The 21,832-nt window shown below is 49.8% G+C and overlaps 9 protein-coding genes across 9 annotated transcripts; 4 read left to right on the top strand and 5 right to left on the bottom strand.

Moving 5' to 3' along the window:
• Positions 1–2: 2 nt before the first annotated feature.
• Positions 3–639, bottom strand: FIBRA_04673 (uncharacterized protein; the record flags this gene model as incomplete). The annotated part of the gene is made up of 2 exons (XM_012326463.1): positions 3–409; positions 462–639. 2 exons carry the CDS (start codon positions 637–639, stop codon positions 3–5), a joined length of 585 nt encoding a protein of 194 aa, XP_012181853.1.
• A 1,091-nt stretch (positions 640–1,730) lies between these two features.
• Positions 1,731–4,181, top strand: FIBRA_04674 (uncharacterized protein; the record flags this gene model as incomplete). Its single annotated transcript, XM_012326464.1, has 10 exons — positions 1,731–1,878; positions 1,948–2,039; positions 2,076–2,232; positions 2,293–2,495; positions 2,556–2,956; positions 3,006–3,148; positions 3,197–3,468; positions 3,516–3,645; positions 3,696–3,929; positions 3,979–4,181. 10 exons carry the CDS (start codon positions 1,731–1,733, stop codon positions 4,179–4,181), a joined length of 1,983 nt encoding a protein of 660 aa, XP_012181854.1.
• A 2,304-nt stretch (positions 4,182–6,485) lies between these two features.
• FIBRA_04675 (uncharacterized protein) lies at positions 6,486–6,818 on the bottom strand (the record flags this gene model as incomplete). Its single annotated transcript, XM_012326465.1, has 2 exons — positions 6,486–6,650; positions 6,723–6,818. The coding sequence occupies 2 exons, from the start codon at positions 6,816–6,818 to the stop codon at positions 6,486–6,488; spliced, it is 261 nt and encodes an 86-aa protein (XP_012181855.1).
• Positions 6,819–7,344: 526 nt separating this feature from the next.
• Positions 7,345–8,241, bottom strand: FIBRA_04676 (uncharacterized protein; the record flags this gene model as incomplete). Its single annotated transcript, XM_012326466.1, has 1 exon — positions 7,345–8,241. One exon carries the CDS (start codon positions 8,239–8,241, stop codon positions 7,345–7,347), a length of 897 nt encoding a protein of 298 aa, XP_012181856.1.
• Positions 8,242–11,033: 2,792 nt separating this feature from the next.
• Positions 11,034–11,594, bottom strand: FIBRA_04677 (uncharacterized protein; the record flags this gene model as incomplete). Its single annotated transcript, XM_012326467.1, has 4 exons — positions 11,034–11,071; positions 11,134–11,198; positions 11,249–11,483; positions 11,546–11,594. 4 exons carry the CDS (start codon positions 11,592–11,594, stop codon positions 11,034–11,036), a joined length of 387 nt encoding a protein of 128 aa, XP_012181857.1.
• A 1,082-nt stretch (positions 11,595–12,676) lies between these two features.
• On the top strand, positions 12,677–14,278 carry FIBRA_04678 (uncharacterized protein; the record flags this gene model as incomplete). The annotated part of the gene is made up of 6 exons (XM_012326468.1): positions 12,677–12,685; positions 12,732–12,829; positions 12,886–13,043; positions 13,085–13,137; positions 13,191–14,176; positions 14,227–14,278. The coding sequence occupies 6 exons, from the start codon at positions 12,677–12,679 to the stop codon at positions 14,276–14,278; spliced, it is 1,356 nt and encodes a 451-aa protein (XP_012181858.1).
• Positions 14,279–14,909: 631 nt separating this feature from the next.
• Positions 14,910–16,936, bottom strand: FIBRA_04679 (uncharacterized protein; the record flags this gene model as incomplete). The annotated part of the gene is made up of 6 exons (XM_012326469.1): positions 14,910–15,104; positions 15,160–15,190; positions 15,246–15,279; positions 15,342–15,529; positions 15,585–16,588; positions 16,643–16,936. 6 exons carry the CDS (start codon positions 16,934–16,936, stop codon positions 14,910–14,912), a joined length of 1,746 nt encoding a protein of 581 aa, XP_012181859.1.
• Positions 16,937–17,184: 248 nt separating this feature from the next.
• Positions 17,185–19,752, top strand: FIBRA_04680 (uncharacterized protein; the record flags this gene model as incomplete). Its single annotated transcript, XM_012326470.1, has 10 exons — positions 17,185–17,233; positions 17,285–17,305; positions 17,362–17,414; positions 17,467–17,570; positions 17,653–17,726; positions 18,802–18,828; positions 18,884–19,005; positions 19,059–19,376; positions 19,440–19,619; positions 19,678–19,752. 10 exons carry the CDS (start codon positions 17,185–17,187, stop codon positions 19,750–19,752), a joined length of 1,023 nt encoding a protein of 340 aa, XP_012181860.1.
• Positions 19,753–20,794: 1,042 nt separating this feature from the next.
• On the top strand, positions 20,795–21,828 carry FIBRA_04681 (uncharacterized protein; the record flags this gene model as incomplete). Its single annotated transcript, XM_012326471.1, has 6 exons — positions 20,795–20,828; positions 20,886–20,912; positions 20,971–21,092; positions 21,146–21,463; positions 21,513–21,692; positions 21,754–21,828. The coding sequence occupies 6 exons, from the start codon at positions 20,795–20,797 to the stop codon at positions 21,826–21,828; spliced, it is 756 nt and encodes a 251-aa protein (XP_012181861.1).
• Positions 21,829–21,832: the final 4 nt, after the last annotated feature.

The following is a 21,832-nucleotide window of genomic DNA, read 5'->3' on the forward strand; positions in this document are numbered from 1 at the left end:
GCTCAGGCTTCGTCATCACCGACGCTCAAGCCATCTAAGTTCTCGTCATTATCTTCGTCTTCATCCCCACCGTCTTCGTTCTCATCGTGCTCTTCATCTCCGTCTCCGCCTTCTACGGGAGCCGGGGCCGACGGTGGCGGTGGCGGATGACTAGCACTAGCTCCACTCGCCATTTTGCGTGCTTGTGCTGCTTTTTCGGCTGCTTCTTGCTCCTCATCAACAGGGAACAATGTATCCAAAGCAAGATCTTTCCACCGTAATGAGCCATTGACGCCGCCCCCAGAATAACCCATATCTTCAAACAATGCTCGGGATGATGGATCATATGGGCGCCGTGGCCGGGCAGCGGGGTGTTTTATGTTCAGCGGATTTCCGTAAGGATATGATGGATGAACTTGAGAAGGTAGCACTGTCCATATGATAAGTAAGCCTTCTGATAATCCTGTGGTGTAAACACCGACCATCCGAGTCCTCAGGGTTGGGTGGGACCATATGGGATGGAACATCGACGTCTGTGAGTAAACATAAGGGCGGAGATGGAATCATAGAGCGATTCATTCTACCGTTGTCTGACAGCTCGCCTTTGAGATAGTCTGGCGTGCCGATAGTGTCTAGGACCTCGAGGTCGTGTCGGGTCATATGCAGATAGCAGTATGTGAGGTCCTGACCGATGAACCCGTCAGTTCTAAAGATTGCTTAAGGTATAATCAACCTATCCGACAGTCATGTTCGATGTTCGATGTTCTCTGGATGATTTATGATTCTTGTCTTGTCTTGTCTTGTCTTGTCCCGGACGGGCCTACCCAGGTGGGTGGAGGAGAGACGCGTCTGTGGCGTGGGTGTTCTAAGTTGATGCCTAGTGCGCGCTTGAGCGCCGCCCACTGGCCGTTCGCGTCTCCTCAATTCTGACCGACACAGTCTTGTCAGTGTCCGAAACGATTCCGATATAGTTCCACACGTCGGCCAAGACGATATTCCGCAGCGATACTCAAACGATAGGTGGGCGCACATCACCCATATTTGAGTTGTGTTTGCTATCCTGGCAGAACTTGACGGCTGGCGCTTGCCCCGTCATATCCTTTTTCCTTACATACACCGACTGATTGGTGTCCTGCTGCGCTAAGTATCACCTCATGATATGGCGGATATGATTCTCGCCGCGCTTAGTATGACTGCTGTGTCCGCTTTGCCCTCGGCAAACTGTCTGCAATGGACCAATGACGGGCAGCTTCTCCTCCTGACCAAGTCCTCCGTTCATATCTTGGTACTGTAAAATTTTCTCCATTCCACAAAGACGCCTCACAAACTGACTCCCTTGCTTCAGACCCCGGACGTCGGCAAACGTGTAGACTCACCGTCAGGAACTGGCACAAAACAGGAGACAAGGGATGGCTGGCTGAAGACTATGATAGGTCTTGATAAGACCGTACACAAATGGCACACTGATTGCCAAGGTAATGTGCCCCCACCTCTTCTTTACATCAGCTGCTCAGCGGTGATGCCGAAACCTTCGTAGACTGGGATGCAGTTTCCTTGGGTTCTCTAGATCTTGTTCTGCGCGCGGTGACGCCCTCACCTAGTAATTTAACAGCCGATGCTGGGTAGAAAGCCACTCGCTTTACCTGTTTTTAACATATTAATAACAATCATCTCAGGTGCCTGCTTGCAGTGCTTAATTCTAATCTGGAGCTAACCATATGGGGACCTGTGAAAAATCATCTCAGAGGAGAATGGATCAAGGCACGTATTTCTTTTTTGCAGCGCTTTCCGGCCTCCAATATGCCGCCCAGCTTTTGGACGTCACTGCGTTGTTACGCGCGGAGGCCATGTCAACAGACGAATCCCAGGTTGTCAAAACGCTGCGGGCTCAGACCACTTGTGCGTCAGCTGCAATCGCATCACTTTATCTATTTTAATCTGGGGGTGCTGAGCTGCGGTATATTACAGGCATTGCGTGGTCGTCGCAAGCTAATTTCAATATGTCGCCGGTGCCGCTACTTGACGGCTCTCTTTTGGCCATTGCAAATCGAGCCGGTTCTGTGAGATTTCTCAGGTGTGCTGTTCACTGACATTAGACTTATCCGTTATACAAACGCGAGATCATGATGAACAGGCTTGTTCGGAATCTCGATGGGTCATGGGACACCTGTACAGTAGCCACCATTTCTCTCAGCGACAAATGGGTCAATTACATTGCATGGTCCAATTGGGTGTCGTCGGAGCGTGGAGAATGTACGACTTCTGTTCTTTTACCATATGGTCACTCTAACACCAATGTCTGTGATATCGCAGGTGAGGCACATTTAGCATGTGGAGTGACTGATGGGTCTATTGCTGTTATCCGCGTTGCTCAGGCTCTTCAGTCTAGACCGTCCGCATCTGGTCTCATACCTCATTACGAGATTGAATGCAACTTCAGCGTCCAAGATGACAAAGCCTGCGAGAGCGACGGTCGAAGCATTACGAGCTTGCAATGGATCAACGTGATAGATTGTGTAAGCGGAACGCTCAAGCCATTCATTTGAGCCTTGTGGACTTAATTGCCGCCTTCACAGTGCATTCTGTCATATACCAAGCCTGGCTGCGTCTATCTGCGACGTCATCCATTAGGCAGTGGAAGCTGGTCGGATACCCGAAAGATCCCGCTTCACACACAAAAAGTATCGGTTGGCGCCTCCGCGTTATGTTCAGTGTCTGGAACCGCCTACATCTCGAGAACAGACACGCTGGTGCTTTCGCTGGCAGATGGGTCTTTCCATGTTATTCATGCAGTGTCGACGGAACCCTCCACGGAGCCTCTACACTCTGGTCACCATCTCACCTCCGAGACTATATCCCGTGCGATCCGTGCGGTCTTTGTCAAGGCTGAGCCTGAACCAAGTTCCACAAAGGATATCCAACGGATCTACGGGACGACCTCTTATGATGGCTATGCCACATTTGTGTGGTTACATGAGTACTACTAGACATCAACTGCGTCCGCTATTTGTTCACGAGATGTATAGGAAATCCCGTCCTACGGAATTTAACTACAAACACGAGGCCAGACACGTCAGCATGCTTGTTGTAGCTCGATTGTCAGATGGCTACTATACGGACGAGGATGTGTTACTCGAACTTCACGACCGCGTGAACGGTGCTTGTGCTGGTATGCCAGTGCTTCCGTTCCAATTCCACTAACTGAGGTCATATCCAGGCGCGGCTGAATGCCCCGATTCTTTGCTACGCCCTATCCTGTCTCAGCTGCGAGAACCAGCGGTGTTTTCACGCGTATACAAAGGTGTTTTGAATATCCTACAGAATCCTCTCGTATGGGACAATATCCCGCAAGTGATAATTCCTGCCGCTGTCGGTGATTTGACGTCAGATACTCGACGTGATTTCAGGAGAAGTCTTTCCATGCATTTCTTCGGTTGGGATGTCTTACTGTCCCTCCGCATGCGGTATGTAGTGGCGGAATACTGCAAGGTCTGCGCATACGATCAATCCGTCAGCACTCTTCTGACCCCTCATAGAATACTACGGATGATCCTGGAATTCGGCAGGCATTTGATGTGATTTCAACATCGATATTCGTTGCTATCATGCATCACACGCTGCGGACAATAATACGACACATCGCCGCAGTCATGAACCTGCTATCTCGTGAGCATTCTCCACTCCCTTTAGCTATCGATGATCATAAGCATGATCAGCCGCCGACATGCCCTTTGTGCTACGCGTGGCCGTACAAGCCTCGCTTCCCGGGTCTGCGGTAGACCTAACGAGGGAGGCGGATGAGCTACTGATGAAGTTGAAAGATGCGGTTCTTCGAAATGACCAACCGCCACCGGGAGTGATCGGTCTAAGTGAGCCATGTCCTGCATGTGATACGCAAATCCCGTTCGAGGACGTCTCTACAGCAATCTGCCTGAATGGCCATGTTTGGTGTCAGTACAGCATTTTTAGTGGTCATGACTTTAGCTGAGTTGTATTTAGCCCGATGCAGTATTACGTTCATTATCCTGGCCACGCCTGCAGTGCGAACATGTGTTGGCTGTCGGCGCAAAGCGCTACTTCCTGCGTCTTCCGCGCAGGCATGGCTTCCCGGTGCGGTACGGGCGAGCTGGCTTGCGGCGGAAATGTTGGAGGGAACGCGACGGTGCTTCTTCTGCGGCAGCCACTTTGTGACGCTGGTGTGATCGGATCTGCCTCGTGCGCGTCCAGAAGCTTGGGGGATCGCTTCTGATCGAGGACCTCTGACGATACCACGATAAACGATCTGTCACCGCCATCCCTGCCAGCTGATTTAGATCGACAATGTCAGCTCTCGCCCGGTGCCTCTACATCCTGGCGGGCGTCTATGCCACTAGACTGTGGCCCCCAGGACGCGCAGCAGCTACAACGCATCTTCATACTACCATTCTCTGTCGCAATGCTTTGTTAAATTCTCACTGTATGGAGCGGTCCCGCTGTTCGTGCCTTCGGGCTGTGTGGTGTCCAATGCATGACTAACAACGCAAATTTACGTGTCTTCGGATGCTACTGTATACAATACTCACCAGACCTATTTGTATTCAGTTGCGAACGGATAGCGGAGTCTAGCAACTGTTATTCAAGGGCGGGATCGCGTGTGTGTATTCAATACATTGTTCACTGGCTACCAAGTGCGAATGAACCAGGGTACATCATCCAGCGCAGTTTCTCGGGCATGTAACCGCATGTCATCAAGTCTTTCCGCTTGTCTGCCTCCATCGCATTCACAGTCATGCTCGGCGCATCCGCCTGGAACCGCATCACAGGGACCACGCTTGTTAGTAACCATCTTTATATCAAACTACTAACCGCTTGTAGCTTGGCGTACGTAGGACAATGATAGATCAACCAGGCAGTTTCGTACTGCGTGGCGACCGTTTACAGCGGCAAAGCTGGTGTGATGGACGTCGGCCTGCTCATTGAACAGCGACGGCAATACAGCATATCCTGAAAGGGTATTTTTTACCGATGTCCGTCCTCTTGCTAATAGTATGCGGTACCGTCTCAGTACGTACATAATCTTATGCAAAGGCTGGCATGACAGACCGAGTTTAACTTACTTGAGCGCGTTTGCATTTTTAGGCCCGCAAGTCCAAGCAGCCGTACAAGAGCCCAACCGCAAGAGCGCCTGGTCTAAAGGATCACCCTACAAAGCATCTATGTGTCGAGATCTCAGTGCGATTAATGCTTCCATTCTTCGTGTCAGACGCCATATTACTCTCATATCCGGGGACGTCGGTCAGTGTTGTTGCGCAGGACGGTTCAAATGTCGGAGCACAGTTATGTGGCATTTGGCTTTGCAAATGCCATTCGGATACCGCTGATGCCCTGTACCTATCACTCCACCTCCACCCGTTGTTCGGCGTCGTCAGAACTTATCAGCTGCCAATGCTGATTCCACCGACCATAGGCCGGCTTCAGGATGTCAATCGACCTGTTGGAGCAGAGAACTGGAAACTCTCAGTCATCGTTGTGAAACAGATCGTTCGAACATCACAGCGGTTTGCTTGACATCCACCGCCATCAAATTGTATAGCCTGCGCGACCTGGGTCACTCAAGTTGCAGCACCGGTTAGTGAATAATGGCCTGTGCCTTCATTTCAACTTTGTTTGAGTTTTGGTTATATAATGGAAGTCAGATCCTTTGCTTAAATTCACCCTCGTGATTGATCCGACGGCGGTTGTTTTGACATGTCCCTGGTGCCTATGTTTGCTCGGCCAGCTTATTTGGAGCGCCTGGGTTATTATTCACTTATGTACACTTACGCAGTTGGCATGGAAAATCCGAGGAGTGGCCATACACAACGTTTATGGTAACTTGTAGGTTTTCAAAAACCTACGAGTTTACGACCTCATGTATATTTAAGTGTCGTAACGCGTGCTAATTGTACTGCATTATTCCGAAGCCACTGCATGGAACGTCATCATATACTAGGGGTCACAGCAACGTTCCAGTAATATTACCAGAGCTACTCTCGAGCATAGTGCGGTGGAGTAATATCGTGCAGTGGTTGCCTATGCGTCACAAACTCAAGACCATCTAGACGTGCCAGTCTCCAGTATTTACCAACAGCAACTGGGCTCGAGAACGAGCAATGTATGAGAAAGACCACCGTCAGACATACTGCAAACTGGCCGTTGGATGAATATATCCGTTGGCCATTCTCATGTGTTACCTCGCTATACCCGGCCTTTCAAATGGTAGCAGGCATACGACATATATTCCTGCGGATGACACTTATGCTCCCGAGGGATGATGAGAAGAATTATGGATATCTAGAACCAGTCATCACAAACAAGGAGAGCTTCTCCGTCTGGTGACATGGCCAGATTGGTAATTATATCTGCGAAAAGAAAAGAAATCGAACGGGCCGGGTTAAAACGTTTCCGCAATTATCAAGGAGCGAATACACACCACGGCGTATTACCATCTCCACATTACTTCACCTGATAATTGCTGAATCGCATCATCATCCACCTTTGTCCAAATGATCGACCCCAGAAGACGCATCTGGTACGTTCTGCACTCGCTCATAAATTTCTCGCTTGCGAAGGGAGTCTTGTAGCTCTTCCTCTCTTTGGCGCATCTTCTCGCGTCTCCGTGCTTCGTCCCGAACCACGCCCTGATACATTGTCTTCGTATACGAGATCAAGCATAACGAGATTTTGCGTAAGTAAAAGCTGTCAGCGAGTCGAGATGACTTCACCTCGCGCTCCTTGTTTTGTTGGAAGTGTACTCCCCATATAACGGCGGTCGTGGTCAGAATAGCGGCTGCAAGGGAAAGCTTAGCTACACGAGACATGCGCCAAAAACACTCTAGCTCCGAAACAACCAAGTCCGTGGTGGCTCCGGTTACTTAGAATCAGGAATATACAGCCTTCCAAATATGGTAGACAACCACGTTGGCTAGCGCCTAATGAGCGACAGAAAACTAAACTCTCTAAGTAGTTCGACCGTCATTTATCTGTTGTTCACGAAATGTGTAACGGCTTCTCATGGGATATCCAAATACTGTGAGATTTTTTTAATACAGAAATATTGTCCTATTAGTAATGTGTCGGTTCATGCTGAACTCTAATCGTACTTAAATGGCTAGGGTATATGATGTGACTATATCATGATGGTGAGGGCCTTTGTCATATTCAGCCACGCTGGACATAATGAATTGAAGATCGAAGTGAGAAAATGACATGGAATACTTTTCATTTCAGGAGAATGATTATGCGGTTGATTTCGGGTCAACTGCCTATGAACTTGTCTTGTCTGTAACGAAATGCAATCAAGTCAGTTTATTATTCACAACCGGCTCAGTCGTTTGCTTACTTAGGCTAGTGTTCGAGACGACGCTTCATGCTTGGTCGAGAGCACACGCTCGAAGGATCCTCGGCTGCTCCCTCAGTCACCAAGACAAACGTCGTCTGGGTACTAGATGCAGATGTCGGAGGGGATGAATAGTCCGACTCTGCTCCCACATGGCACCGTCTACTTTGGGCTACTCTTCTCTCGCATAGTCCCCGAACATAATCCAGAACAACCTCCTCGTCATAGCTCCCAGGGCACTCCTTTGGATCCTCGTCGTTTCCGTTTGGTGTTGCACTACTGACGGGATCGGAGAAAGATGGCAAACGAATACGGGGTATCGTAGTGGAAGCCCCCTCCTTCCATGTGGAGGGCTGGACGTCAGGGCCAGCGAAAGTGTCGCGAACAGGAGAGCATGGGTCATCGGAGCACCTAAGAGCATCCGTCACAGCCCCCTTCATGCCAGCCATGCGCCGCTTTTTCAAGGCTCGAAGCGCATCATCTTCGTCTTGCACATCAAAAATCGACACTTTCTTCCCCCTGCAATCATGTGGGAGTGGCTGGTATTTCGACCGGGAATCCGTTAGCACACATGTCACCAAATTTGCGAAATTAGCGAGATCTTGGAAGCTATGCAGTACGACGTCCACACGAGCCTGACATAAGCTATTTTCAGGAATATTTTCTTCGACTACTTCCCTACAGCTTGATGGGAAGGTAGTCCTACTAGTACGTCGCGGTACGACCAGGTGGGACATAGCGTTGGATATAGCTGCCTCTTGAGGACCTGAATTCGTTACTATAACTGAGCCACCGCATGCCGTCGCGGTCAGGCCCAACTCCTTCGAAAGCGGACTGTGTTCACCAGAGGCTAGACGAGAGAAGAAATCAGAGAGTCTAGCATGTTCAGCTGCTTTATCTGACATAGCGCCTGACAGGTACGAAACGTGAAAGGTAGACCTTGGCGGATATATAGTGAGTCGTTGAGAGCTTTATGTTCGTGCATTCACCCAACTCACGTAAGCCAGACTCATTGCGGCTTTGTCCACAAAATACAAAGGGAAGGCCGCTGTGGTCAAGGCGATGCTCCCAGTGTGGCCTGTGGTTTGAGGCTGTGGCAAGGTTGCACTCAGTGGCGCATTTGCCTCCCTGGGCGGTAAATATTTCTTGTTGTTCAAGTATGCTTTGCATTCTCTCGATTACAGGCACCAGCTTCATCTGATCACCCATCGGTTTTTATACGCGTTTATATTCGACGAGGCTCGTATCATTCCCGCAGGAGCTTCCAGAGGCCTCTTGCAAGCTCAAAAGCTTGTTGCCTACACCGATGTTTATATGACTGAAAAGGAGACACAAAGGCACGTCCGAGTCAAGGAAGTTCCAACTAAAAAAATTGACATCCGACATTTTGCTAGTTGGCTCTTTATTGACCGGAAGTATCTCATACGTATACACGATGTAGTGGGTTTGGTCTCCTCTGGTACTTGAAGATCTACAGATGAATCGAATCTTATCTCCCTCACTACTTGGAGATTTAGATTGCATATTATCTGTTTAAGTGTATATTTTTTTCAAATGCGTTATCATTCGTCCGGCATACTTCGATCATCGATTACAGGACAGAAGTGTACAGGATAGAGCCTCAGATCCACGAGTAAGCTGAACAGAGTATATTCTCTTTGACTAGACGTGGTGAGGTAAGTCTAAGGTATAACGTTCGTATGTACAGTGCTTGGATACCGACGCGGCAGTATCCGGATCATCAGTGTTTCAGGACCTGTACTGTAGGTTTTACAAGGGGGCCAGGCCAATGTGAACGAACAACTTTTCTGTCGGTGCAGAGTTACCGCGCACGCAAATGCCAAATCGTTCCAGTAATCGGTAAAGTTTGTACTGGACTATGATGTGGGTCGGGGATATCATGAGATTATCACGAGTATTGGCGGTGATTTAGTATACATCCACTCATCCTGATAGCAACTGACTACCGAGGCGACCGCTTGACGGTAATCATGCCGTTAATTCTACTAATCCATATCGTTGTAATCCGAGCTAGTGTATCGTCTCCTGGTTGGTCCTGCGCAAAGAACGTACTCCAAGAGATTGTCTTGACAGAGGTCAATATTCTCGCAACTATGGCGCTGGCTATAAGCTCTCTCTCCCTGACAGCAGCAGCATGCTCGCCCGAGCAGCGAGGACACAAGTCGGGTCCAAAAATCCCTGGGAAATCGGACAAGACTTCGCTTTGGTGCAAGAGGTGGTGATAAACGACGTCCAAATCAGATAGGAATATCCCGAGAAAGAGATGTTGAAGCCTTTGAAGAGGCTTCAGCGCTGTTGCGAATGACATCTATAAATATTTTCGTCAGATGAATGTCGAGGTGATGCCTTTGAGAGTCGAAGATACCGCAAGATCGTCCACAGTGCAAATAATGTCCGGGACTGGAGAGTGTATAACACAGCCGGAAGATTCTTCATAACATAGCCAGCAACAAGTCTCATTCAATCGGTCGGTACAGGTTAAATCAAGAGTTTCCAGGTAAGGGCACTTCGAAGCAATTATGGCAAGTAGGTTTGAATCAATGCGGGGAAGAAACGTCAGCCTAAGTTCCCGGAGATTAGCGGCAGTCAAGTGCATGAAGATGTATTTGATGCGGGTGGATTGAGTAGGAAGCCCGTCAGAGAGAAAATTAATTTCGAGGACTTGTAGATGATTATAATGACGCAGTAAGCTGATCTCTGTGGTGATTATTTTGGAGGAGCTCTCCAGAGAACTGATTATATGCGCATATATGTATCAGCTCGACTTCCAAAAGGTGTTATCTACACACCGGACCCAGATATACATCCCGGGAATCTGACAGTAACGAATCCATTGAGAACTAGATCGAGCATTGAGCCTGTGGAAAAAACGCCTCAAAGCGGTTTGGCGAAGTTGGTAAGAAGCTAGGGAGAAATTTGATATTGCCGAAAATGCATATTTGCCAGCTAGAATGAAAGCGACGATTTCATCAAGGATCTCCACAGGATAAGTGCACTTTATGTCCACAATATACAATCATTGCATCACCCACAAACTTCACATGCCAGGAAAACATGCCTGAGATTGCTGCCCTCGTAAGGGCGTCTCGAACTCACTTTGAATCATCTTGAGAGTAATTGTATCCGTTGTACCAGCATTCGTCGGCAATTGGTCCTACAGCGCAATAGAAGTGTTGCAGATTAGAGTGACGGCGAAGAAGTACTACTTAGGATCAGACCTAGTGGTGCTGAAGTGCTGAAGGCATCATTGGCCCGTGAGATCTTTGTCACTGCTCCGATAAGTCACGTGCGCACCATCTTACCGCACTGCGCGGCACAAAAGGATTTATGTAAGCTGACCTTTTAGCAGCGAAAATAATATATCCTAGACCAGGGGACCGTAATATCGAGTAGAATGGCAGTGTGGGTTACAAGGAATTTTACATCTTTTACCTGTCCTCGCTTAGCACTATAGCCGAGAAAATGTGGAGAAACCACAAAGCTGTAACATCAAGACTAGATATGATTCACTTGAAGTACAAAATGCCCCGGGAGAAGCATGCAAGGAGACTGCAAATCCGTGAAGCATTAGACATGAGTAGTTCACCATGAAGTAGATATAACAATGAGGGTCGAGTGCTGCGGACAGCGAAATGGTACATGCACTATAGCAAAATAAAACAGGAGTCGTCAAAGATTATAGCCTCGTTACAGCCTTCGCATCGAGTGGTATCCCTATTCAATATAAACAACCGACCCATGAATCATGTCCAAATGCACACAGTGTTGGTACGTACCAGAGGGATCGATACCATTCGCCGCCAGAATCCGATTCTGACGAATCAACCTCGCCTGATCAAAGCTGGACACCGATAAGGCTGCCTGTATATAACATGGCCCAAAGTTGCTTACTTGACTCGCTCACGACGCATGATCTCCAAGACCTCCTGAGTACCACGCTCATCTAAACCAGCCCTTGAATCGCCTTCCTGAATGTTCGCTTCAATGTCGAACGAGGAGGAAGTCAAACCCGCATCCGCTTGCTCGGCAAAGGTAGAAAGCGGGCTGTAGTGTCCAAGTCTCGGGAATAGAGACTTGACCGGGTTGGGGACATAGGGAATGAGGGTGGCACGATATCGGAATGCCACTTGATGACACAAGCAAACGCTTCAGCTAACTATCTGTCAGAGGGGTACGGAACAAACGTACACATTACCAGTAATGCTGACAGGGCGAAAACGGACAGCCAGAATAACATAGTCGGGCGAAGTGTATTTATGTGTGGCGTCGGTTGTCGGTTGCTGAGTTGGGTCAGCTTACCGCACGGCCCAATCAGCTCTGTCGGTCGGCGATGCATAGACGCCCATCCATCATGCCGCGTGTTGCCTATCCACAGATTCCGACCATACCATGGAACTCCAATCAGATGTAAATAATATGTCTTCGATCTGCCCGGACGGTTCGTCTCGGACAATCTCTTCAAGCCAGTCAGTTGCGGACACTTCGCGCATCGGGTCGATCTTCGTAGTGGAGGCAAACTTGGGCAGTGCAGCCTACCAAAACATCAGGAGCATATCTGATGATATGACAGTTCTGTTTGCATCCATAAATCCTAGGGACAGTTGGGCTCTCACACCCGTCATAATCATCAGTGCATCGGTTCGAGACTGGACTCATAAATCTCATAATCCATGGGCTGCGCGACAGCATCCAAGTCCATGCCAGCCTTGACTACTGTAGTGTCAGTGAAGCTTTTGATGACCGATCGATCCCCGCTTCGTGGAGTGCTTTCGGCTTGTGGTAGCTTGAGCTGGTCTCGTACTCAGATGTGTATTCGACATGTGTGGGTAAAGACTCAGTACCGTGACCATTGCGGGGGACGCTTGATGGGCGTCTAGCGAAGGAGGATGCCCCAGATGTGTCAAAGAAACATCTGGATACGAGACCAGCTTGAGCTATTTGTGAATGGACTCAACAGTGGACGGAGCGATGGTGTTGTTGGGATATACTCCAACTGCTCCAGTAGTATCGTTCAACGCAGAAAGCCATTTAGCTATTGAAAGCCTTAAATGACAATTCCGCCAACTACGATCTCACAGTGAGCGGATGACTTTTGGTTAGACACAAATATGGACTGTGCGCGTGGCGTAAATTCTCTATTATTGTCGGACGAAAAGTGCGGACATGCCAAATTTAGCTAGTTGTGTCTATATCACGTGGTATCTTAGGTATTGCCAATTACCGTCAAGCTCACTGCTCTCCGTTGGTTCCACTACGCAGGCCGCAGCTCCGTTAAGCACTGAGTGACATTTTCGTTTGTATTCACTCGAACTCTCGAGCATGGATCAAGTGCGCGTTACATTTACGATCGTTTCTTACACTTACCGCATTGTAGGATTCGTTCAGGAAACTCTTGCAGACGCCAAAAGCTGGCGCGTCCAACACTCCCTCCTCCCGTGGCTCCCTCTTAGCAGCAACTAGCAAGTCAAAACCGTAATAACCATTTATGTCGTTTCTTTATCCACCTTCTGACACAACTTCATGTCCAGGAAGACCGCTGATGCAGCACAGCCGGCTTTCAAACCGCGAACGGTGAACAAGAAATCGCAAGGAACACATCCTTACCGTGATCGTGCGTCAGAGAGGCGACTAGGACTTGAAAGTGACTATGCTCAGGCAATTATCTATTTGCTATATAACCCTTCTGGTAGGCATGTGGTATTTAAGGTTCATGGCTACAGGTCGAAGCACTCGCCGAAGACTTCGAGCGAAGGAATGCAGATAATGTCGACAGGAAAGCGGTAAGCACGTACTTGGTTTTTGCTAGTACTTGATTCACTATCAATTTCGATAGGTAGAAGAGCAAAGTCATTACCTTGGGGGTGACGGTACTCATTCAGTGCTGGTCAGAGGGCTTGATTTTGCACTCTTTGAACAAAATCGTGTCCGGGAGGCTGCATCCACTGCTGCTGAAGATGATGTTTCGCTCGAGACCGCCTTCAATGAAGCCTTACGCAAGATACCGCGGAAGCGCACCCGCGAGGAGATTGTGCAAGAGCTGAAGACCAAACGAACCAAGACCGGGGATATAGGACGTGATGCGGAGTCAAAAGAGATACTTCCTGGGGAGGTTGCGAAACTTGAGGAGGCGAAAAAGGCCGGCAAGTTCAAACCCATAGGGAATGTGACCACTGAGAAGCCCAAGAAGAAAGGAAAACACAAGTCTGAAGGGAAGTCTGACCGGAAGAAAAAGGATATGACAGAGAGATCAATCCGAAAGAAGTCGCCTTCTTCGGAGACTATCCCAGAAGCGGCACCATCTACATTCATACGATCGCCGCCTCAACCAGCGAAGGAGACCGAGCCTATCGAAGAAGACTTTGATATCTTTGCTGGCGCAGGAGAGTATACTGGCGTTGATTTGGGCGATGACGACGAGAGTGATGGCGAAGCGCATGAGGATCGGCCAGAGAACGAATTTCGAGAGGCTACCTCCAACGAGCCGCCAACAAGAGGTGGTTGGTTCGTAACGGATGAAGAAGATAGACAAAGGTCGCTAACGCCCCCGCGCAAGTCTGCGGAGCCGAGCCGATCTTCTGTCGCGGAGCCCCCACCACCGGCAAGTGTACACTCAGATGAGGAAGAAGAAGCGGAGGAACGCCCCATGCGCCTGCAGCCTCTCGCATCATCCGCCCTCCCGTCTATCCGTGACCTACTTGAGCTTGATTCGACCACGGAGAAGGCAGATAAGCGACGTGCAAGGAAGGAGAAGAACAAGGATAAACATGTGGGAGGGGATGGGAAGACTGACAAAAACAAGCTAGAAAGGGATTATAAGCGGTCAGTGGTCAGTTTAAATTTAATGAACGAATATTGACGATTGATTGCAGCCTCAAGGCTTACACTGATAAGAAAGCAGCTATTGGTGGAGGTAAGATGTAAAGACAGTCACCGGGCTGCCTGTAGTGCAGATATACATCTCAGGCCTCAGCCTGGCACAGGCGAATGACTATGAAGCACTTCCAGCGCATCTCACTGCATGTAGACGATGTAAGAAGGCTTATATTATAGATTGTGCTCGCAAGGCACACTCCCGAGATACGCATTATACTATACACTAGATCCGAGTGTGTAAGATACGCAAGATGGGTGTCATATTCACCGACCTTCTCCATGGTTCAACGGACCGTAGTCATTAGTATCGTAAAGTCATAGGAGTGGGTAGTAGGTTAGCTCAGAATCGAGACAGCGGAATGTAGGTGGGTGTTGCGCTGAGATCGTGTCTCGTCGTGTCTAGTACGCGACATACGCAACGCATAGTAAGGGCAAGCCGATAAATAGACCAGCCCAGAAGACCAGATTGCCTAGTAACCTGTTCTGCTGGATAGCTGGTGCTCGACCAACGACAATCAACGGAATTTGACTAAGCTATTGTTGGAAAGCATAGGTTCGTGAACAATGCCCACACGCAACTTTGACGAACAGCACTTGCCTGGAGGATAAATAAATACATGCTAAAAATCCATTGCCCGTGAGTTTTTGAGATCAGCTCATGCAACATACGCAATTCCGCTCACCGAATCTTCTTTGTCACAATCGTCATAACGAGCTCATGCGCGGCAGCGCTCAACAAAAAGGTGAAGAACATCGCGCCGTTCTTCGTCAGCTTCATGGAGCTCATCGAGGACGTGTAGACATGGCGCAGCAGGAACGTGTGCACTGGCCGATTCCACTTGCGCGAGAACTCATCCCAGGAAATAGAATTCCACTGAACACAGGAGCTAATCAACAATCTGAGACAGATGCGCTATGTGTCAACGCACCCAATCGTCGTAGAAGCGTCGGTCAGCAAAACTGTGGGTTAAATGTCAAACATGACGGAAGAGGTAACAAGTACTCGGCTGCTCACTATGATAGCTCCGCGAACCCATTGCATATGCATTCTGCGGATATGTTGCCAAATCAGCGCTTATGTCACGGCAAATGGCCAGAAACGAGTGCGCACCGAAAATAAGATAGAATAACAACAAAAAAGCTACCATGAAGGGCAGGGAAAGATCCAGCAGCGAGCGCCAAACGGTCTGCTCCGGAGTAGGTGTGAGTGGGATGATGAAGCTTTCTGTGACAGTGTATAGCAGAGCGAATGTACCAAACGTTGCAACCGTCTTCTCAAATACGTATAGTGGTCGGATTCTATATATAAAAGCAGTTAGCCCAATTCTCAAGGATTCTGGACGCATACGCGTACCTGTCTGTCCTAGGGTACTCAAGCTCATAGACTAAAGTTGGTACGAGCATATATACAACAAAGTTCTTTCCGTTGATATTCGCAGGCCATCGTATACGTGCAGAACCTGAGCTCGTTAATTCTGCTAATAGCCCCATATGTTCTCGGGCCAGATCCGCGATGTTGGGATTAGGATGATATGAGAGAATCTGTGACGCTGCATCGGGGGATCGCGAAAGAATCTCAGTGATAGTTTCTGGCATGCGAGTTCCCGTGGTTGTTGCCTGCGCCAGACGCTGAAGAGGAATATCTGTTGAGGATGACGTCGATGTGGAAGAATGCAGAACGGGTGAGGTCAATACGTCCGAGCGGCCAGTGGCAGCCAATCGCTGGCGCAGCGCAGCGGCGACGTTGACGTCGACATAGGACGACGTCAAGCCTTCGGGTACCATCGGCGTCCCGTTGGCCACCCCATTGGTCATGTCATGTTCGCCTCCATTCCCTCGCGCACGCTCGAGCTCCTCCATCTGCGCCTTGCTCTCTTGAGCTGCAGCTAGCGCAGTCTCCCATCCTCCCTCGTCAGCGACGACATGGCGCAGCTGCGTTTGGACTTCCTCCGCTTGACTATTCACCCATTGCAGCTGGCCGTTGGTGGTCACATATGAGTGCATCTTCATGACCATCACTAACGAATGAAGGGTAAGGAAGCCGGACTGCACCCAAGGCCAGTGCCTGTTAAAGGTCCACTTGATCGCGACGAAGAGTACCATTGTCTGCCAGAGGTGCTGGATAGCGACACCGGTCCAGTAGTACTTGAACCAGCCGTTCGTGAACGCCCTGACAAAAGGCACGCAGATACCGGTGCTGAGAACTAGGACGGCATCGGAGATGGCAAGGGTGACGGCATCTCGAGAAAACATTGAGAAGAATGCGCCTTCGACAGGGTAGCCGCGCTCCTCTATGCTGCGAATGTAAGTGCGGATGCTAAAGACGAACATGCCTATCCAGAACAATGTGAAGAATCCCTGTCAGGCGCAAGGCGGTCAGCGGAAATACTACGAGCATGGTAAGGAACGCACGCGGAACTCATTGCTTCCAGTCCTCTCATTGGTGATATCGAAATGCGACTTGCGTGGGGAGAAGGTGATCATGGTGCGTAGTTTGCGTGTCCTGAACGATCGGAAGGGCCGAGAGACGTGCACGGTGCCCTCTGGGATCTGTATATCTATGCTGGGATCGCGCGAAAGCGCAGGCGGGATATGACGAGTGCCAGTGGATGGGTCACAGCCACTGGCTTTCTCATGAGCAGTGCTACGCCGGCGAGATGCGAAGTCATTTGCCATGAGCACGCGAGAGGGCGATCTGCGTGACATACCTGTGCTTGGACTCAGCCATTTTGTCAGGGTGGACTAGGCGATACTGAAGACGGGGGGATGGCCAGCCAGCGTCACTCGAGGACTTTATAAGTACGAATCCTCGCTGGCGGAGTGAGAGCGAAACGCATCGCTAAGCGCCGAGAGCAGCCAGGCGCGTCACAGCCACGTGACTGCGCGTCGCGCACCAGCCCGAGCTCCTTGCTTGCTCCCCACCCGGCTCCGACCTTCTCGGTCTCCACTCCACCATGCTCGGTGGTCTCTTCCTCCTCGTTGCAACATTTGCGATGCTACACGGTGCGTCCCTCTGTCGTCGTATTCAATCTCCACATTTATCCTCTCTCGCAGCCGCTTTCTCCACGTATGAACGTTCGTTTCTTCCTCGGATAAGTTAAACTGCGCGCGCATTCACGAGTTGCTCGTAGACCTCTCTTACCTGAAAGCGTTAGGAAGACCGGAAGGCGCCCTCCCGCCAGACGTCCGTCTCCATTAGTCATGCCCGTTCATCGTGATCCATATACCCCTCACAGATCGTGCTCGAGGCAATGTCCGCTCTCGTACTTGGCATAGTTGGTGCAGCCATCCGGTCACCAGCACTCCGAGAGGTGACCTGGCGGGGCGAAATGAAACGCCGGTACGTAACTCGTCCCGCTTCCGTGTTCCCCTATCTATTGGAACGCACTTGGCTACCGGTGCTAACACCCGTCACGGTCCAGGACTATCGATGACCAGCATCCTGGAATGTCATTCGCTACCTTTACTCAGCGTGCCGGGTTTATAAGCAGCCCCGGTCCGTCGTGATCACCCTCGCGTGTCAGTCGTATGCGATTGTTGTATATGTTTTAGATGGAATGCTCTATTAAAATCTAGTCTGATAAAGAATCACTGCTTGCCTTCTCTTTCTGTATATGTGATACATTTCAAGAACAGAGCCTTCTTAGTATATGTCCTATGAGTAAGTGATCACCCAATGTAAACGAACGGTGAAAGCTCTTGATGACGAAGTTATTCCATACATTGGCGCAATTAATACATGAGCTGTTTTGCTGTGTTATGTATGGCACAAAGAGGCACTGGTATGTGTCCCGGCCTCTCAGACCTCTGTCCTTAGCCTATCGTTAATTCTGCACCGAAAATCAAGTTCAAGGATGCCCAGCGTTAAAGCGAGCATCTTATAGACTACAGCCATTTACTATTTCAGAGGACACCACTGACATGTGACAAATGCGAACTCCCCGACGCTCTGTTGTCTCCCTATGCTTCCCGATGCCTACGGCTGACCAACGTATGTACATCTATCTAGAGCCCTTCTGGATGAATGAGCGCACTGAGTTTCCCATTCTCATTGGCCCCATTGGCGTCGAGACACAGTCAAACTAGGTGATTTGGTCTATTCTAGGCTTTATAATCACCGGTATCGCGGGATAGCGTCGCTACAAGATAGGTTCGGTGTCATCCTCATTGACCGTCCTTGAATGAGTAGTAGTGACACTCTGTGCACCTCGAATGGCGTTAATTCAGGTCAAACCAATCGGAAGGGCAGGCCAGCTAGACGGTGCCAGAGACCGTCATCATTGCGGCCGGAGTCCGAAGCACCGACCGCAGGATCTGCACGTTGGCTGCTCATTTTATTGACGAATGTAAGATGACCGTGTGTGAGGGGTTCCAAGTACAAAAAGGGTTGCACTTGAACGAACAAACTGTCGGTTTGAGACGACTCTGCACTCAACAGTTTCGACACCGTCTGCTTTCCATCCAACTTTCACTTAGCGATGTCTCTCTGTCAAGATTGTATTAGTGGTATGTGTGCAGTTTGCTTGGCTTTGTAAGTCTCACTCGCATTCGCTGTTCTAATGTATGAGCAGGCGTTCGCCACGAAGGCGAACCCGAAGGTGTGTATTACAAACCGGCAATGTTCTTGGCCGATCGAATCTGACATCGCTGCAGGAAAGATCGAACAGATCTCCGGCGTTGAATGCTACGTAGCAACACCCAGCGGCGATTACCCTAAGGACAAGGTAGTCCTATACCTCACTGATGTCTTCGGTATTCCCCTCAATAACAACAAGGTGGGCCTCATCTCTGCCATGCAATCAAGGGCCTGCGTCCACCTGTATCACAGCTCCTCGCAGATGGTTTTGCCAAGAATGGATACAAAGTCGTCATGCCCGACATTCTCGCCGGAGACCCCATTTCCGACGAGATGTTGAACAGCACGACATTTGACCGCTACGGATGGCTTGCCCGTCACGACGAGGACACGTGGATCCCTGGTTTGAACAGGGTCGTCGATGCGTTGAAGACGAGCGGCGTGACGCGCTTCGCGACAACGGGGTACTGCTTCGGTGCCCCTCCCGCGTTCTACCTGGCCCTCAAGCACGAGACTCATGTCAGCGTCGTGTCGCACCCGTCGCGTTTGCAGGCGCCTACCGATTTTGAGGTGCTATCATTGTGTTTCGTATAGTTCCAGTTCTAGGGAAGTGACAGCCTCCCTCATTTGCAGAAATATCGTGATGTTGCGACCGCCCCACTGTTGATCAACAGTTGCGAGGACGATCCAATGTTTCCGCTGGCTGACCAGGCGATTGCGGACCAGATCCTTGGCAACGGCAAGTTTGCACACGGGTACGTGAGGACGTACTGGGACAATTGCAAGCATGGCTTCGCCGTTCGTGGTGATATGGTGAGAGCATAAACCAACTATATCAGTCCAGACTTTTGACCGATAACTCGCGCTGCAGAATGATGCGAAGGTGAAAGCAGCCTTTGAAGGCTCGTTCAAAGCGACACTGGAGTTCTTCCGCAAATACTTATAGAGGTCAGATATGGTACAATGCCGTAACGGCCATGTGAAATTGTAATTGCAGGGGCTTCCTTATACATATACTATCCCCCACTCAGTTCTTGTGTTCCCACTCGCAATAAAGCGTATAGCGCGCATTAATCTCAGACTGTCGGAACATTGCTACCCCACGTATCATGCCAGTGGTGCCGGAACCCCAACTGGCTTCTGTTGCGGTCCCGTTTTGACGAACCTGGGGCGATTCGCATACAATTTGAATACGATGGGAGCCGAAGTTCATGAAAGCTGGGTAGATTAAGCACGATCGTGATAAATTCCAAAATATCGACATTGAGCTTGGCTTTCCGGTAGTACGCGCACCGGAGTCATACGTTATTGTCAAAAGAAGATCCTACCCGCGGATCCTAATTGTTCACCTATCAGAGTGGTTTTGCTTCCTCCGAGCCTTGGCTCGGTGGAAACATATGAGACTCACTGTACACAAATCATTGACTGAACTACAGAAAATGACATCTATTTCTTCAACCAGTTTCCTCATGGGAAACTCGTCAAATAACAAGTAATATACTGCGCGCACTGTACTGAGGTTTGCTTCAAGTCTTTCCTGTGCAAAGCACTGGCTCGAAACGTCGACACACTTGCGACGCTTTCACGACGTAAACTGCGTCTTTAAAGGCTACGAGATATTCTTACAGTTTTCGTTGAGAGCGCGCTGGGCCAACTCAAATGATGGGGCCAGACGCCTGCCACGAAATCAGTTATCAGTCCAGTTAGTAGTCGTTGGTGACTTAAAACTAAGCTCAATTGGACTGAACCTGACGGGCGGATGAGCCGAGCCCGAAGCCGCAGTGCCGTAGCTATTCGTCAGTCTCCGGCCGGATATCGAATACCGATCTACCAGATCGGTGGCTGGTCGGTGGATTATTGACGAATATGGAATGACTGGTAAGTACTCTCCATCGAAGATAAGAAGGCCTGCTGGTCGCAAACGACTCTCCAGCCTGCATCTTCCTCATACCCACCTCTTTCTCGTATCAGTAGCAGTTGTATAAGTCATGTCCGAGCCCGTCTGTCAGGATTGTATTAGCGGTATGTGTTGAAGCTCGTACGGTTGCCGAACTTCAATAACCTATTCCGTTCACACAGGTGTCCGCCACGAGGGCGCCCCCGAGGGTGTGTCATACTCGGGCTTCAGGATCTCCTTGACCGATTCAATCTAACCGGTCCATAGGGAAAATCGAGCAGATCAACGGCGTCGAGTGCTATGTCGCGACACCGAAGGGAGAGTATCCCAAGGACAAAGTAGTCTTGTTCCTCACGGACGTTTTCGGCCTTGCTCTCGTCAACAACAAGGTATGTGTTTTAACACTCGCAACAAGAATCAGAAGGCTTGACGGGCTCCATAGCTTCTTGCAGACGGTTTCGCACAGAATGGCTTCAAGGTCATCGTCCCTGACATTCTCATTGGTGATCCTATCTCCGATGCACAGCTTAATGATACTACCTTCGACCGCGTTACTTGGTTCTCTAAGCACGGCGACGACAGCTGGACGGGTGTGGTCGACAAAATCGTCGAGGCGTTACAGGCAAGCGGAGTGACGCGTATTGCAACAACCGGATACTGCTTCGGAGCTCCTCCGGCTTTCTATCTCGCGAACAAGAACGTGTCCCATGTGACCGTTGTCTCGCACCCTTCGCGCTTGCAGGTTCCCGCCGACCTTGAGGTATGCAACTTTTCGTGATAATTTTTGACCCTGGCTCAGTCCTTTCAAGAAATATCGCGACTCATCAAAGGCACCGCTCCTGATCAATAGTTGCGAGGAAGACCAGCAGTTCCCAAAAGAGTCTCAGGCGATTTCAGATGAGCTCCTCGGAAATGGCAAATTTGCGCCCGGCTACTTGAGGACGTACTGGGATGGTTGCAAGCACGGTTTCGCTGTCCGTGGTGATATGGTAAGGATCCTTCGTATTCCTGCTAGTACCGCCTTCATGACGACATGTTCCCACATGATAGAACGACCCGAAGGTGAAGGCGGGTAAGGAAGGCTCATTCAAGGCCACGGTGGAGTTCTTCCGCAAGTACCTATAAGGAC

The sequence above is a fragment of the Fibroporia radiculosa genome, assembly GCF_000313525.1.
Source record: "Fibroporia radiculosa TFFH 294 genomic supercontigs, scaffold3327, whole genome shotgun sequence".
In the NCBI taxonomy this organism is placed as follows: Eukaryota; Fungi; Basidiomycota; class Agaricomycetes; order Polyporales; family Fibroporiaceae; genus Fibroporia; species Fibroporia radiculosa.